The following is a 17,896-nucleotide window of genomic DNA, read 5'->3' as shown; positions in this document are numbered from 1 at the left end:
AACCGCTCTCATTTTAATAACGCTAATAAAATAACATTAATAAAAAGGATTAAAAAAAAATAAAATACATCTAGAAAGGAAGAAATGTTTGCTCTCATCTCACTCAGTTCCAAAGGAAGAAGACAAGAAAACCAGATGACTAAGACAAGAAGCATCCTGAAAGACATTTATATTGAAAATGCATGAAGCAAATACTTAATTCTATGGATCCATTTCATTGCTTTTAATTAATCTTATCTTTCAACATTAAGTGCCTTTGTTCTATAGAAAAAATAGCCTTTTTATTAGTACTTTTCTGGATAAATCTGTGATTGGGGAGGAACCATGCAACCTACCTGGTCATGGCTCACTTAGCCTCGTGCGCTTGATCGATCAGCGTAGCCCTTATTTAAACAACAACGTTCCAATATTGTGAACCTTTATTAGGAGGTTCTTATTGAAGTATAAATCACACTACAAGTTTAGAAAAAAGTTATTTACACTACAGTGCTGACATTTTAAAATGGAAAAAAAAATCTTGATATAAATAAGCTCTATGGAAAAGCCCGGAGTCATTAAAAGAATTCTGGCTCGTCTTACAAAAAATATATGTTTATGTCAGCTCTAATACATCTATAACCTACAACTCAAAAATATATTATTTAAGGACCTGTTTATTTAAAACCTGCAGTGTAACAGTGCAGCTGGCCCTAAGTGCTTTGATATTTCACAGTTACGGACAGGCACTGAGGAATGTTACAAGCTACATTTGCTATGTATTCATTCAATAACAGAGTAGAGTGCAAGTCACACGCTTGCCCAACAGAGCTTACATAATCCATATAGTACATCACACGGTTTTAGATAGTAAAAACAAAAAAAAAGAAAGCTATTTAAAAACAATATGTACAAATTAGTATAAAAAGTCTTTCTGCTGCTCGTGCAGGTGGTGTTTTATGGAAGGCTGCGGCCTCGTGTCTTCAGGGGTGACGGGAGCCTTTGGGTACAACGTGTCCTTGGGTTTCTCAGTCCTTGTCGTTCGCATAGCGCTCAGGACCCCCGCGAGCGCGCTGCCCTGCGGCTTGGCCGGAGCAGCTCGACATTCAGAGTGATGGGCTTTAGGTTTGCTCTCTGGCAGAGGGTGCGGGGCGGCCTTGGTATTCCTTTCCTGAGGCACGTCGACCGGTCCCGTTTGGACTACTGGATGGGCGTCTTTAGGCTCTTTGCTTCCTTGGAGGGGTTTTGAGTCCACAGATATTCTGGTGTGCTCCAGACAGTCCTCGGGTTCCACTTTGACGCACACGGGCTCGGCGGACACTTTCGATTCTGTCCCTTCTTCCGACTCGTTGGAGCTGCTGGATGCCTCTGCCTCCTGGTGGTACTGTTTCAAACGTATGTGCCAGGCCAAGCTGCAGACGGAGGAGACCGTCTTGAACTGGTGCACCACGTTGCGGGGTATGAAGTAAATGTCATTGTCGTAAAGCTGGATCCGCGCGTAGCGGATGCCCTCCCGCCGGAGCTGGTTGAGCTTTGCGTCATCCACCCACTGCACGCACTGCGACACAGCAAGACGAAGGGAAAAACAATCCATCAGGTAAAATTCTGAGGTTCTGCTTCAAGGAAGCACTTGGAGATTAACACCACCCTCACCATAGAACTGTATGGACAACCACAGCCTAGATAGTCCCAGAAAACCGAGAAATATGATTACAACATGTGGAGGGAACTTTTAGCTCCCAACCGCCCACCACCCCAAAAATAACTACTTCCCAAACCCCTGGTCCAACTAATGCTGGGTCAGCAACCTCAGGCTCTTTAAGGGCTTCTTCATTGGTCCCTACACTGTCTGGCAAGTACAAAAAACCCCACAACTCACAATTTTATATCTAAATTGCAAACAAGAAGAGATCCTTGGATCAAATAGCTACTAACAAATGGGCTTGATGGGCCAAATCACCTCCCATCCTCCCATTTGTAACCTTTAAGCTGTTACAATACAATTTTGAATCATTTGATAACGCCCTCTTTAATTCATGCAAATAATTGTGGGATACGGTTATTATATCCGCATTCTAATTGTGTTCCAGCAAAGTCTTGATTTACAAAAGAAGCTTGCAGCATTTGTGCTGTGAAGGGCAACACACAGTTTGAGAAAGAAAACAGTAGTTAAACGAAAAGTCAAATTTGCATAGTTGACAAGGGGCTGGAATGGCTTTAAAAAAAGGAAAATTAAAGCTGGTAATAAGAGAATTTTAAACAGGATGGATAATGTTATTGATATTAACTCACATTAATATTGTATTTTAAATATAAATCAGTTGAAAACCATTAGTATACATAAAATAGTGAAAATAATTAAATATTCTTCCACTGAGGTGAATTCCATGTGGTGATGCCTTTCTAAAAATGGACAACAGACTTTTTTTCCCCCCTAAGGAGTCTTTTAACATACTTACAGTACTTTATTGGTTCAGCAGCACCAGTACTGCCAATTGTAACAGTTTGGGAAAAATGGTGAAGATAAGCAGCAAAAGCATTGGGGCAAAGTGGATCAACCTAAAACTCCTCTATAAATAGAGGGCTGTAAAGAAGACTGAGAGCATTATAGAGTGTGTGGCTCATCCACTCCACTGTGAATGTACACTACTCCCATCTATGATGCACCTCTGTGTTCCCAGGTGTAATGATAACACACTCAGGAATGCTTTCATCCCCTCTGCAATCTCAAACAGTGTAGAATAACTCTTACCTCCTGAAACGCTGTTGTACAGAATTCTTGTTGGTGATGTTTATCTATTTGTCTGTTGTTCTACTCGGTCATAAACACATTTTTACCGTAGGGGGTACTAAAGTTTGAATTGAAAGAACAGTCAGATAGAGAAAAAGTGTGAAGAAATATCCTGTAGTACATACTGTACTGGAAATACATCTGCAAGTGCTGGTCTTCAAACAGGGGTTTCGTAGTACTGTTTTGCGTTATTTATCAATAACTCATTAAAACATATTGTGTCTCTTGTCATATTGAAATTTGACAATTTGACGCTACAGGTTGGAAAATGGACTATGGATCACTCAGCTTCCAGTAACAGGTACATCAGTGACTGCAGTACCAAGGTGGTGCATATTGGACCTATACTGGACCTACTGATTCGTGTTTTTCAGGTAAGAGCTCTATTCTATTACTTGATAATAACTCCTGGTAATTAAGACTTCATCTGGAATGTTACATGGAATTTAATTTTGAAAGAGACAGTTCAGATTAATTACCTGCCTTAAAGGAATATTGTGAACACAGAAAAAGGCAATTTATGTGTGTGTTCTTCCTTAAAAAGAGACTATGAGGAGAGCTAATCCAAGTATTCAAGATACTGAAAATGTGCAAACATAACTCACAGAACTACCTCAAGACTACAGTGGAGATAAGTGGACATTAAAAAAAAATAAGTCTTTAGGATGAATCCCGAAAAATAGTATCTTTGCCCATTAATCTGGAATCCCTCAAGAAATAACTGCATGAGATTCTTAGATCCAGAAGATACTGCAATTCGAATAATGAAGAGTAAATTTAAAACTTCGGAGGATTAAACTGGTTTGACATCCGAGTGTAAACTGTGTTTAAATTCTCCTTAACTTGGCTAGGTAGAACATGATGGAATGTGTGCTAGATTGTGTGTGTGAACAGTGAAATTGAAATGGTACATTGAAAAAAAAATCTCTAGATTACAGCAAATTTTCTCAAATCCCCCCCCCCCTCAAGACTGGCTGCAGTGCAAAGTGACACCACCAGGTGTCAGGATTGGAAAGAATGGCACAAGACTGCAGGGAGGCCTACTCTATAGGGGTGCAAGCTGGGCTCCAGGGCCCTGAAACGAGGAGGTGGGGATGCCTGTGTACCTCAAGCACCAGTGGTTACCTGCGACAGGGGAGGCTCGTGCAAATCCAGCTGGAGCCTCTGCACTACTTCCAAGAAATCCCCGGCGTGAAAGCAAATCACATCTTTGGTTATTCGAGGGGGATCCGCACTAGATTTGGGAAGATAATGAGAATATCAGAACGTAAGAAAACATTTTTATACTCAAAACGTATTTACCAATAAACATCTAAAATAATGTTCATTTCCCAGTGAAAAACTATTCCACTTCTACTTATCACACCAAGGAGATAACAATTCAAAAACAACTTTTAAATTTTAAGAGCATTTGATTTTAAACAATTAAAATACTTCCTACAGGGTTCAACTGTATAGGTAGCATTTGTTCACCTTTTTAGAATCAACAATGATCACAGAAACAACAGGATATTAAAAAAAACAGATCTAGGATTATGCACGGTTATATTAACAAATATCCATACAGTTAAACATGAAAAAAAATAATTTGTTCCCATTAATAAGTTTGGATTGTGAGTAAATCTAATTTCAACCTATCAATCTCTGCAGAACACCTATGTGGATCTACAATCAACATATCAACAGATTACTCTACTGGCCCTCAGGGTATGATGCCTGAAAAGCACTTTAAGTAACATTAGAATAAGGACAGTTTAACTACATTTGATCTCATACTTTAAACACAGTCATATTGACATCATTTTAACAATGTGGACCCTTCTGTGGAGAGTGCTGAAAATTACGTTCAACAATGCTAAAAAACATGTGCAAGTCTTCTATGGTGCAAAGTTTCTTTCCATTTTTTGTGTGTAGTCAGCACACACAAAAATAAGATATCACTGCTCTAAAGGCTGTACAAATGAGGGTAAACATCCCTGGTCTGATGAAAATATCACCCTTAAATAAAGGGAAAAGAACTGTGTTAGCTTAGAACAGATGGGGACATGTTTTGGCTGCCACAAATCATGAAAGCCAAGTCAATGGAGAAGCTTCCTTAATGAATAAAAAAATAGGGAGCATTCAGAACAGAAAAAATAAGACTATTACCCATACTGCTGAAGCTAACACTGTAAATGCCTTTAAGAAACAGCTTGAAGAGATTCTTGGATCATTAGGCTAACAGCAATCAAATGAGTAAGAAGAGCCAAATTGCACCCTCTCGGTTATAATGTTCCTTAAGCAGTGTAATGTATGAAAAGTGAAATCCCTTCTTCTTTAAATCATTTATGTTAAGAAAAAGGCAACACACCTGCATTTTGACTCTGGCTATGACCAGTTTAGCTGAGGGGATGAATATGTGATATTCTCAGACAGATACACGTGGGAAAATACTTTCTGTAAATGGTGGTTGAACGATTCCTATGCCATGTGTGACCTATCCATTTTGAGTTCGGATAAAAGCCCCAATGTCCTTCTCCCAAAGGCGAAACAGAATGTTCTGAGGTATGAAAATCTTGGAAATGCTCGTGCTCAGGGCACAGCAGAAAAGATACATTTGCATCAGTCTTGCTCTCCAAATTTACTTACTTCAAACTTTCGCTGAGTTGCGCTGTGACTTCCTGCATCCCTACACTGCCCACCAGTGAATAAGGTGATTTCAGTGGTCATGTCCAGCTGAAATCCAGCTCACATACCAGTCTCCACAGTGCACTGCCTTCAGGACTCCCACGGCTGCTGTAGTCTGGCGCTCGAAGCCCTGCCCGATGTGATCAGCGTGGGCCCGTGTCCGGTCTTCAAACAGCATCTCACGGGGCTCACTGGCCCGAGGTAGGTACTGCAGGTTTTTGATTTCATTGGTAGTCCTACATGCAAAGTCAACGTAAAAGAGGCATTGACTGAGCAGATCATATTTTACTCAACAAAAGCCATATACAATGAAGGGGTTTACAAATTGCCACTTGGGAAATGCTTTAACTGAACATTTTCCTTTAGAAGAAGGACAGCCTTATGTCAGAGAACTGTTACACACTCTCAAACTCCACCCAATTATCGCTCAGTTTACATAAACTCTGCAGTTGTTTTTTTATTTATTTCGAATAAGCATGCAAGTTGTGAAAAGCGGGCAATTAAAACAATTTGAAAAATACGCATGTGGGGAAAAATAGCCGAACCTAAAAAGACGCTGACGTTTGCCGATATGAATGCCAGTGCAAAAAAAGGAAACCACTGGGAAAATGCATGCAAGCAATTAGCATAAATTACACTGCAACTGCAGTCGCTTTCTAGAAAACAACCCTAGGCAAAATTATCATTGTTTAATATGCAGTTTTACAGTATGATGTGCTGCCTGATCAAATAACAAACGCAAAGTTATGGCCTAAAGACTGAAACCACGTGTCACCTTTTCCAGGAAACTGTAATGAGCGGGGTTTTTTGAAGTGGATACTGACAGAGTCACGGATGATGTGTACAGTGAGAGGTCAATGCTCATTTTAAGAAGCTGTGCCTCCAGGGCACTGCGATATGCCTGCCTCCTCATTTAGTCTGAAACGGGAATCATTGCTTTTATTTATGCTGAAACCTCAAGTTCCAATTAAGAAGGAGTTCAAAGTGGTCCACTTGACAGTAGAATTTATCAAAGCAGAACTCAGCACTGTCTAGCTTGAGGGCATTTACTCCTCTTTCTGCTAGGGACCTATCTTAATTTCTGGCTGTGTTTTCCATCTACTAAGATGTTTCATAAAACGTTTTTGTACATTTTCACTTGCTTTACATCAATGGAAAGAAAGAATTGTGAAAATATGCAGCACTCAACAGGAACAATTAATGGTCACTTTTATAGGAAAATGAAAAACATTTCAGCTGGTAAGGCTTCTTAAGGGGTGACCTTTGTGTCCTTTCCTTCCACACAGAAGAGTAGAATCAACATTTACTTGTTCCTTTGCGGCAAACACACACTGATGCAGCTCCCCACTCAAACCTCTTCAGACATACTTAAAAGTCATCAATCAGAAAACAAAATTCCAATATAGGATACACAGGGTTTCCCAACCCTCAATTTTCAGAAAGCAACTCGAGATTACATTCATGTTAGCCGATAATCTTATTCAAAGGGGCTAAACAAACTGGTACACTCATCTTAAAAATTAATTGTTGAGTGCGTCTTACAGGTTATTCTCTGCGATAAGACATCTAAGGCAGGCCTTGTGCAGTACCTTTTCCAATGGTTCTTCTTCCCTCCTATTCTGTCAGACATGATAAAAGAGCAGGTATTCATTTTGCTGGTAACCAGACTGTGGATTTGAAAAATTGGACGTTTTGTTTTTCCTAGCCTGGATAAGATTTTATTTCAGGACAACATACATAAATATCAAGGGTGCTTAGTGTGAATTAATAAAATATTAAAATAGATTTTTCAATCAATCAATCGCATGACTATCCTTGCGTAATGATTTCAACTGTAGTTCAGGTGGACTGTGAATAGCCATATTTTCAAAACCTGATTTATTTTTGGCACATTTGCTTTGGACAGGAGAGCAACATTAAACACTCTTGATCTGGGCTGCGTGAACTGTCTTGTGGTGCAGAAAATGCTTAATCAACAAACAAATCGCTGACCATTCTGAGGGAAAGATACAAAAAATAAAACATAAGCGGTTTAAGCAGGATTCTCTTGAGTTATTAAAACCCTGACACCTATATACAAGAGACCTCCAGCACTGACAAGCAACTTGTTCAAAGTGCCTACAGTGTTGTATTTAGAATCACAAGTGCATCAACTGACATGGAACACCAGAATTTCACTTTCATGGTACTCGTGTTCCATGCACAAACAATACCAAAAAGATCAAATGATGACATTCTATTTGTCAAACAATACATGAAAGTCTTCTGGGTTTACTGAACAGTAATACTATCACGTAGTAATGAAGATTTATTAACTACTAAATTTAAGAGCAAGTAAATGTGTATTTCTGAACTGAAGCCTATGAACTTTCACTTTTTTTTCCCAGCTGGATAAATTCCTTATATGCAAATGTTACTAAAAACAAGCACGTTTCATAACACTGATGGGACTACCAAGAAAAACACATTTCCATTTTTTTTAACTGATCTGTTACTTAACCTGGCAAAACAAATTCTCATTTACAATAACTACCTAGAGAATACACTTGCAGCAAAGCATTAAGAGATGTTTTCTGTTGTACAGGAACTCTTTAGATTCTTCCTCATTCAACATTTGTACCTTTTACTAACCTCCCTTTATTATACAGATTTCGTGCAACACCTTCCTTCTTCCAAACCACCTGACTTTACAGAGCCCTCCTCTTTCAGTGTAGCACCTATCACAGATACACCTACAGTTTTGCCTGAGGGATTTTAAACAGTCAAAGTACTTTGTACTTAATTTCTGAAGAGTCATTCGTTACTCTAGTTAGATGGTCTGAATGGCCTCCACTCATTTCTAAACCCTGTTTCTAATTCATAATTCAGTAACATTTATTACTCATGATACAGGATACAGGAGAGCAGCACGTTGATGCAGTGGTGAGCACTGCTGCCTCGCAGTGCTGGGGCCCTGGGCTCAAGTCCAGACCTGGCGTGCCGTCTGTGTGGAATCTATACCTTCTCCCCATGTTCAATTGGGTTTCTCCTGTGCGCTTCAGTTCCCTCCCACAGTCCAAAGACATACAAGCCAGTTAACCGGCTTCTGGGAAAACTGCCTCTGGTGTGAGTGTGGTCTCATCAGCGTTTGGTGTCCCGTCCAGGGTCTATCCTGCCTTGAGCCCCTGCTTGCCGAGATGGGCTCTGTGTCCCCACAACCCTGAACTGAGCGAAGCAGTTAGAAAATGGATGGACGGACGGACGAATTACAAGCCTCACCTATCGGCCACATCCTGGCCCTTAAACCACAAGTACAACTGCATCTGCTTGCCAGCAGAGGGAGCCCTAGGTTCACTCTCATTGTGTAAATGTACACGACACTCCAGCTCAGTTACATCTGGCACCAACAACAGTCTCAGAGCAGCACATTATATTCTTATAATATGAATTAAAACATGAAGGAATAGTTTTGCATTGTTGCACCTATACAAAGGAATTTTCCTTGAGATGAATATGCTCTAAGTGTGGTTTTTATTCTAAAAGAATCCAATTTAAAGAACTATGCGTGTTTAAATGTCAAGATCATGTAAAGCATGATCTTTCTCAAAAACTACACATCATCTGTATTTTTTTAAGCTATGAATGGTGACTAAAACGTGATTCATACACAAAGGATTAGAACAAATAATGTTAACTGCCTCATTCCTCAAAACGTCCGTTACATAACAAGAAACAGTTGTACCACTGTACGTTTGTACGCTCTGAGCAAGTTCATACGAAACACAAAGGCTTAAAAAAAATGACACCCTTATGGAACTAAAAATGTTTTACAAAGAGAAAGAAAATCTGACTCTTGTTTTACCAAACACAACTGAATAATGTTTAATGTAAAGATGTATGAAGTATCAGAAATAAAACGAGCACTTTTAAAGACTTGGTTCACTATCAGCGACTGACACAAAGCCCTCCTTGTCGTCTGGAGGCATTGGAGCGAGCCCAGCCGCCAGCGTGTCCGCGTCAAGGCCTGGGCCTGTGCCGACCACCGTACCTTTTCCTTTTGAAAGGTGACTTTGGCATGTCGGCTACAGGAATCATCTGCTCTCCGGGTCGTACCCACATGATGGGCCCGTCATCGCTCTCCGTCGGGCTCTTCAGTTTAAGACTGGAAAACGTTCCCCATGGCAACGTTCGCTAATGGAACAAGTGGGGACAGGTTAGACCCTCTTTGGCTGGAGCTTCCCCCAGCATCTCCACGCTCACTCGTACAGCTTAGCACCAAAAAACCCCTCTTTCAAGACCAACACCAGTTACCAGTTCTCCTGATCACGCAGTATGTAGTGGAGGGGCAATTTGTGTTTTAGAAACAAAAATACCAGGGTGACATAAAAAATTTAAAATTAAAAAAGAGGGGAGACAAGATTCTGTTCCTATGGACAGCGGTTTCTGCACGAAAAATTCTTGCTATCCAAAACTGCAGTATAATACAGCTGAATGGGTGTTTTGTCATTTTTTTAATAAACTTGTCTGTTGGTCCAAATTTTTGTTATATTGATTTGGATTATATTAAATCCATTTAAGCTGTCGAATATGGTTAACTTTCAATTTTCCTTCAGTACTATTTCAGAATGATAACACCATGGTGATGGTATTTGTATTCCCAAGTAATTTAGTAAATTTGTAATTCTGGAAGGATTGATAGTAAAACTAAAAACTTAAATACTTTGGCCATGTAATGCAAAGACAGGATTCACTGGAGAAGACTCCGATGTTGGCAAAGATTGATAGATAGTATTACTGAAGTAATGATTATGAATTTGCAAAAGCTCAGAGAAGCAGTTGTTGACAGACAGGTCTAGCATGCTAAAGTCCACGAGGTCACAAAGAGTCAGACTTGACTCAACACAATTTTGTAAATCGCAAAAGGACTGTTAATCACAACACAGACCTATCTCAGGCAACATGGAGAGGAATGAGTATTAATCAGTACTCTCTCTTTTAAAAATTGCTTTTCTTTCAAAAAACACATCCATCCTAGTTTACCAGTCGTACCTATTTCGGTAACTTACTTTCAAAAAGGGCGACGCTTCCAAAAGGCGGAGGAATTCTGGAAAATAATCTCCAACTTCTTCATCCACTGCTCCCACCAAGCTGATCTGTCTCATCGCACCAGCTCGGTACGTCCCATGAGAGTACGTTCTTTTTACCTGGAAACAAGACCGACATCGGCCAGTGTTTACTTGATCATTAAGACTGCATTTTCAAATGCACCAACCCTGAAAGATTCCACCCAAAAGATTACATTAAAACAAATCTGTACTAGCCTGTAAATACTCATCAACACCATACCGGTGCTTACAACCCCATCCTCTTTTTAAAATTGCAGGAGGTTTGCAAATGAGTACATGCAGTGATACAGCTCATGGATGTGTATTCTAATGTATGCTGTACAAACAGTGAACGCAGCAGGTATTACCCACAGCACATACTTAGTTTGGTGAAAATATAAGGTGCCTTTGTCCAGCAATTCCATCATTAGTGAAAAACTACTTTAGGTTATTTTCCACTATGTAAATAAAGCAGCAAAAAGGGCTGTTTTTTTATATACCACTAAGAGTTTGTGACATTAGTTTAAAGAAATGGTCGGAAATTCCAATAATATTTCTACTGAACAATTTGGCATTTAATGTGCTTGGAACCTCACTAGCTGAGTGCATCTATGAGCTGGGTAATTAAATTGAAGAGAACAGTGAAGCTGCATATCAGGTACAATCCCTGCCCAGAGGCCCATCAATACACAGAGACTCTGAGCACCACTGCTGATCTTGCCATCCCTTTGTATCTTGGCAGCTGGAGGCTAAATGTCAGCAAAAGAATCAGGCCAGAAACCAGAAATAATCGTCACTCCAGCAGGTACGATGACTTTGTGGATCCTAAATCGCACAGGACGCGAGTGTCACGCTGGACAATGATGAAACAGTTAAGCTCTGCTGCGCAGGACCATCATGCCATGTGATTCCTCTTGTCAAGTCAACAGAGCTGTAGTAAATCCCTGCCCCTCTGCAGAAGAGCCTCACTGCTCGAATAAAAGACACACTTCAAAGCCTGTTTAAAACTTCAAATGAGCTGTATTTAGCACCAAATGAGCTGTATTGCAAAGCCCACCTGCCGCGGACTTATATATGAAATGAAGTGCTATGACGGGTTATGGTAGAGAAAAGAATACCAATATGAACCTTAGCAAATATCATCAGGTAAGATAGGTGTGCTGTGAGGTACAAGTGTTAACCAGCATGGGTTTAGCCATCTCGGATGGTATTCATACTATTGTACAACAATGAGGTATTTTATTTTAAAAAGCAAAGATTTCTAGAGGTATTTTATGGGATATCATATACAAAATATTTCATTAAATAAATTCTAAAGCCATACTGAAAACAAAAACTCATTACATATTCTTCCAAATATTCTCAGCAGCATTTTGGTCAGCATTTCTGTTGCAAGTCAGAGAACAGTAATGGCCTTGCCTTTGAGGAGATCCTGCATTACTATGGGTTTCACGCTACACAGGCAATTGAAATGAACAGCAGAGGGATGCTTCTCATTGTGTGTAGAAGACATTTCCTCCGATCGTTAAGTTCTCCAGGTTGGAGAAAAATCAGAGTATACCGAAGGTTACATAATGTCTGTTAAACACACAGTACCCCTGACATTTCAGATAGGAAAAAACATACAACAGGCACAGGAATCATGCAGTGGCGCATACGGATTTCCATATGGTTCATTTCACAGTGACTGATGGCATATTTGCAATCATACAGAGTGATTACAGCTCCCATGGCTGCTACGCATCTCATTTAAAGCTTCGTCTTTATATTTTTTATGCTTAAGGCTTTGACAACCTTGATCATCAGTTTAGTTTATAGTCTATCTGTAGGAATGTTACAAGTACAATGTAAATTACCTGCAACTGATGCGAACGCAACCAGTATGACTAACTGCAGAAGATAGCAGCTCCGTATACCGACAACTTCACTTTATGTATTTTAGCCTGCATCATTCCTGCCTTGTGTTTCTTTCTGATTCTCTACATTATCTGTGTATTTTTACTGCATTTCCACTGTAAAACAATTTGAGCTGTTAGTATGGAAGGCGCCGCTTCCAGAGTTAGTAATTTTTTGGGGGTCTTTTGTAATTGATGGAAAACTTTTAATGGTACTGTTGTAAGACCACTACCTCCACATACTGCAGACTCAACCCATTCTTTGGTGGTTTTCTAACTGCTTCCTCCAAATCAGGGTCACAGTAACTCGGAGCCTGTCCCGGCAGGCAACGAACGCAAGGCAGGGTACACCCTGGATAGGACGCCACCGCAGACATACCAAACCAAGTTAATCTTAAATGAATACATAAAAGCAAATTGGATTGAGTGCTGTGAACTATATTCTTAATCTCCATTACGAAATGAGAGGTACATTTACCCTGAGGAAACTTGATTGTCTGACTTGGCCTGACACTGCAAATACATGCGACTGTGGATGAGGAGGAACTGGTGTAAACTGTAGTTTATCCAGGTCCCAGTTTGCATGGAACTCTGGACTACCTAGTTCATTCAGACATATTAATACACACACATTTAAATAGACTTCAGAAAGCTCAAGTCAGTACCTGGAAAATCAGCAGGCTACAAGGGGGTTTGCACCTCCCAATTTCTCTGTATTTCTATTCATTTTTGTTTTCAGTTATTGATAACGCCCATAATGGCAGAGACATAACTGTGGATTATTACATAGGGAATGGCAAGCAGTAAATTTCAACCCCCCACTATTAATCCCATATTCCCTTTCTCTCATCTGTGAAACGTACTTTTTGGGAGTCATATCCACCTCGGCATGGAATACCCCATTTTATTGCAATTTCTAAATTTGAAAGAATTTAACATGGTTGATATTGAGTTGGCCTTTCTATCCAATTGCAAGTCCTGTAAATGATGCAACATTAGACATTAGAAAACACCTTTAATCTAGCAAGAAGGTAAGAAGAGTTTCCGAAGTCTTAAAGCCTCTGTTCCTCTTGCCAAACCACGAGGGTAAAAGAATCCCCGATAGCAGCAATGGGAGGTGTTAGAGACGCACAACGGGATCTGCCCGACTCTCGGCATTCGACCCCAAGGCAAGAAAGAGGGATAATCCTTGGCTCGCATTATACAGCCTTTTCAACACTGAGCTGCTCTGAGAGGACGGGGCCATGTGAAAGATTTCTTTTCCAAGTCAATACCAATTACCTCTGGGAAATGGGTTTTGAGTTACAACATTTATAATAGATCTCGTACAACTGTAAGATTATTCCACAGTGGAGGCCTGTTCCAGGATAATTCTTCCGCACTTGAAAGCTTACCTTGCTGTTCTGTGTTCTAATTTTATACTGTCTGCCACTGTAGGAGACCTGTTAGTTAGCTTTTAGATCTGGCATCAAAACAAGTTTACAATACTTTTGCTGATGAGCAGCTTTCTCAATCTCATCCAGAAGAGCTTAGTTTTTTTGTATGCAATTAAGAGCAGCTATCCAGAGCGAAAGCCAGTATTGGCACAGTGCTCTGAGACGTAATCGTATGCTTGCTCGTTCCACAGAGATACAGAGGAAGTGATTTACCCCTGGCAAATGGTACCGATTGTTGCCTGTGGCTGGTTTCATTTCCCAGAATTCTCTTCCTCTTCCTGGAATGAGATTCCTATGAAATGAGCTACAGCCACTGGCGTGATTCATGGACATAAAACCCTCTCTCGCTTAGTAAAGGAAAATTGAGGGCTTGCATTACCCACTCTTTCCACTTATGGAGTTGAGTCACAGTGGAAGGCAAACCACTCTTATCAACTTCATCACACATGAGCACAAAAATAAAAGGACGGTGAGGCAGAGCAGTGCTGCTCTCGCCACTAGTATTAGCAATCTGAACCTACAGTCAGGCCATCAGCTTTTCTTCTGTCATGTATTTTATTTTTAATGCTGAGCTTCACAGCAAAAGGGATTATATCACCAGAGCAAAGAGATAAGGTGTTTGCTGTTACTAAGAAACAGGAAAGCCATAGTTTTCTAAATAATGGCAAATGACAGATTCTCATCAAACAAACTCACCAAGTTATGTACTATTTCTGGATTTGGGATCATCTGCACATATTAAGCCCTGCGATACACAGGGCTCGTCGCTTTGGACCTTCAGACCAATTCGTCATTTTGTCACAATTACAACTAGGTCCAAGTACAAAATGGACTCATACATTATGAGGGATTTTTACTGGTGAAGAGATTAGTACAGCTACACTTTAACGATAGGAGCGGTCAAGATAGATTTCCATGATTTTAAAAACTGAAACCTCCTCGCACAAAGCTTTGCTTGTGAGGGAAAGAATAGCCCCTTGTAAATAGTGATCTGTGTGCCAAGGTGCTGCAACATAAGGTATAAGCAATGGTTAGGAAACTCCTCTCTCAGGCCAAAGGTCTGTGCATAAGGGTGCACTGTACACCCAGAATGACATCTTTCATACAGAAGCAATGGTTCTGTGAAACATACAAACCAAGAATAAAAATGAACAATGGAATACCACAGCCACACTGCAAAGGGCTCTGGCCTACAGTGGCAAAATCCTACTGCATACAGGAATATTAGACTACAGGTAGTGGATGAGAAAATGGAAAGCACCAATGTAAAGTCACATAATAGAGCACTGGGCCACAATGTGCAGCCAGCACAGCCTTTATGTGCCTTGGCTAAGAGTTTACCAGTATCTGGAATTCTGCAGGAGGGCTGGGCACCAATCAGCTCATCAGCTGAGTCTGGTTGATGGAGACAGAAAACATTGTCTCCAACATCATTCCAGAACATCCCTTAAATTTGTGATCGGATTCAAATCTGGTGACTGACAGGAGCTTATGGAAAACACCAGTTTGTTTATCAAGCTAACGTGTTCTGTGGATGGGGGTGGATTCTCATCCTGGAAGATGCACCCCAACACTAATCACCCCTCTTTCAAAGTGACAGAGGTCTCCTTTTGCAGCCACGCTAGCCTTAATTAAGGGTAATCAGGTCTGTTCAGAGTTTTTACATATGACCCTAAGCATGCGTAATGGAAAAAATAAGCCACAACTGTGAGGAAGTCCTTGCTTTCAATGTACTTGGTGTTCCTCTTCTACCCAAGTGTTTCCATTTTTGTGTCTACTACCTGTTCATCACAAAGCACCAGGAGCTCAATGTGTGCTGGCACAGCCCAAGACCAAAATCTCATGTGTACAAAAACCTGGGCCAGTCCTCAGAGCATCATGAAGAACTGCATTTCCTGGCTTTGCAGAAAATGCACACTGAACTCTTTGAACAGAATATGCAATAGCATATTCACACTTTTTACAACATTTTTAAGAATCTCTTACTTCTACAGTTTGCATGTTTAATGATAAGAAAAATAAGTACTGGAAGAATTCCCAGGCAAGCAATTAAAGCAATTAGGTAAGATTAAAACTGGTCTGCATTACAGGTCAGGATTAATTCCACATTACCTTCACCTGCTTAAAAGTATTTCATTTACGGTAGTTCTACCTTCAAAATTAATTTTCACATGTGCCAAAATATTTACTTTAAAAAGGTTCTACAAAATGCAAGTTGAGAATGATAGTGTCCCACAGGTAAAAGGTACAGTATACTGCAATTAGATTTGTGTCTAGAAAGAAAACCTCCATACTTTGTCAAGTGACATACAGGGTGACTACAGTAGAACAGAAATAGAAAGCTAGATAAGGAATTTCCTCTTAAGACTTCCTGACACAGATCACAGATGAGCCCTACCGAAGTCAAAGTTTCTGGGAAGAGACTGCATTCTGCCTGTCATAGTCCGAATGAAAACAGACATTTGTGTGGGAGTGTGAGATGTACACAGATGCCCTGTTTAACTACTGCACCTACTTTTAATAGCAATGAGGGGTAAATAATTTATAGGAATGATTTAGAATATCTCCCTAGGTACTGTAGTGCAATAAGTACTAAAGATCATCTGAAAGAGAAATGCGTTTTTATATCCTTAATAATGGAAGGCTCAGCAGACTTGACATTGCTCCCGTTCCAAGATGTTTTAGGAAAAGTGGAAAACCTGGAGTCAGCACAAGAATAAAAAAAAATCCAGGAAACTGGAGAATTGCCAAAGAAAATAGTTTTAACTAGTTAACTTAGGAAAGTGCTTCTCGTTTAAATCGTTCTGTAACAGAACAGACGTTATTTTAGTGATCATTTATTCTTCATTTAACATTTAAATTATATTGATGATAATAACAGTGCATAGGTCTCATATCATTCAAGCCAAACCTTTTACACTTTTGTTGCCATGTAATTCTGAGCACTGTTTACCAGTACTAATAATCCTTTATTGAAGGATTTATTGATAAGTGACTTGAGAACAAAATCTCGTCTCCAGTGATGACCTGGCTGGGAGGCTTCCACCACAGTTGCTCAGAAAACAAAGCAGTGAAGGAAAAGAGAACAATCAATTAAATGAAAACAAGACGTGGCAGCATTAACAAGTGCAGGTGTCAGGCAGCAAATTAATCATGCAACTGCAAATACATTCAGATTCAAAGGTATTTTTCAGCTTGCTCTGCAGACTGTCACTGGCAGCATCAAGTTGAAAAGACTTGTGCTCAAACCCTTTAACTCCCAACAATACAGCTGCATCAACCTGAATTCTGCCATTTTAATTATGACCCTGATCTTAAACGTTGAGTCATGCTAACTTTGTTCCCACTTCCTACAATTATTCTTTTGATTTACCAAACTTAGTCAAAACTGCCTGATGGCTCTTTGGTAAAGAGAATGTGATCTTGGGGTTAAATCAGTTTTATCCTTTTGCCTTCTCAGATTATGCACAATTTCGTAAACTGGACGATTCTCACTAAAGAACTAGACATTTCTTGGGAGTAAATCTATATATTACCAATAGCAGTAATAATAACATGATGTGTTTAAGAATATAGTGCTACTTGCTGGTACTGGACAACACTGGTCAGTATGAGTAAATAACCTCTACCCAAGTACTGATCATAATACTGGCCAACAGTGAGTTTTAATCATAAATTAATTTCATTAATATGGTCCTTTCATTCACCACAGCCATTCTTCTCCAGCAGCCCCACTGCACAGTGGAGATCAGAAGGAGAGAAGTGACAACTTGCTTCTTCAGTACAATGGGGGGGGGGGGGGATTTACATAGGGCAGATCAGATGAAGCCAGCCTGAATAGGAATGTCGCCAGGCTTCCCATCCATTCTTTTACCAATGGTGCAATGGGATCTTGATAAGCAATTTAGTAGTTTACCATCATTCAAAGGGCTGTCCTTCCTACACCACAGTGACCACAGTCACCATACTGGGGCACTGGTCTAGAAAGTCTTGTCCAGAGGGGAGAGTGCAGATTACTGGTCCACCAACACCACTCTCAACAGCAAC

The 17,896-nt window shown here is 40.1% G+C and overlaps 1 protein-coding gene across 1 annotated transcript in view; it reads right to left on the bottom strand.

Moving 5' to 3' along the window:
- Positions 1-201: 201 nt before the first annotated feature.
- LOC148829609 (lysine-specific demethylase RSBN1L-like) overlaps positions 202-17,896 on the bottom strand; it is a 52,325-nt gene continuing 34,630 nt past the window's right edge. Inside the window, exons 4-8 of the mRNA XM_088923167.1 lie at positions 10,480-10,617; positions 9,462-9,604; positions 5,503-5,670; positions 3,893-4,001; positions 202-1,534 (exon numbers count right to left, since the gene is read on the bottom strand). Of these exons, the coding sequence (XP_088779293.1) occupies positions 893-1,534; positions 3,893-4,001; positions 5,503-5,670; positions 9,462-9,604; positions 10,480-10,617 (1,200 nt within the window). The 3' untranslated portion in view covers positions 202-892. The remainder of the gene's footprint in view (positions 1,535-3,892; positions 4,002-5,502; positions 5,671-9,461; positions 9,605-10,479; positions 10,618-17,896) is intronic.

This window comes from Atractosteus spatula, chromosome 8 (assembly GCF_055471065.1).
Source record: "Atractosteus spatula isolate fAtrSpa1 chromosome 8, fAtrSpa1.hap1, whole genome shotgun sequence".
Taxonomy (NCBI): domain Eukaryota; kingdom Metazoa; phylum Chordata; class Actinopteri; order Semionotiformes; family Lepisosteidae; genus Atractosteus; species Atractosteus spatula.
This window is presented reverse-complemented; position numbering and strand designations above follow the sequence as displayed.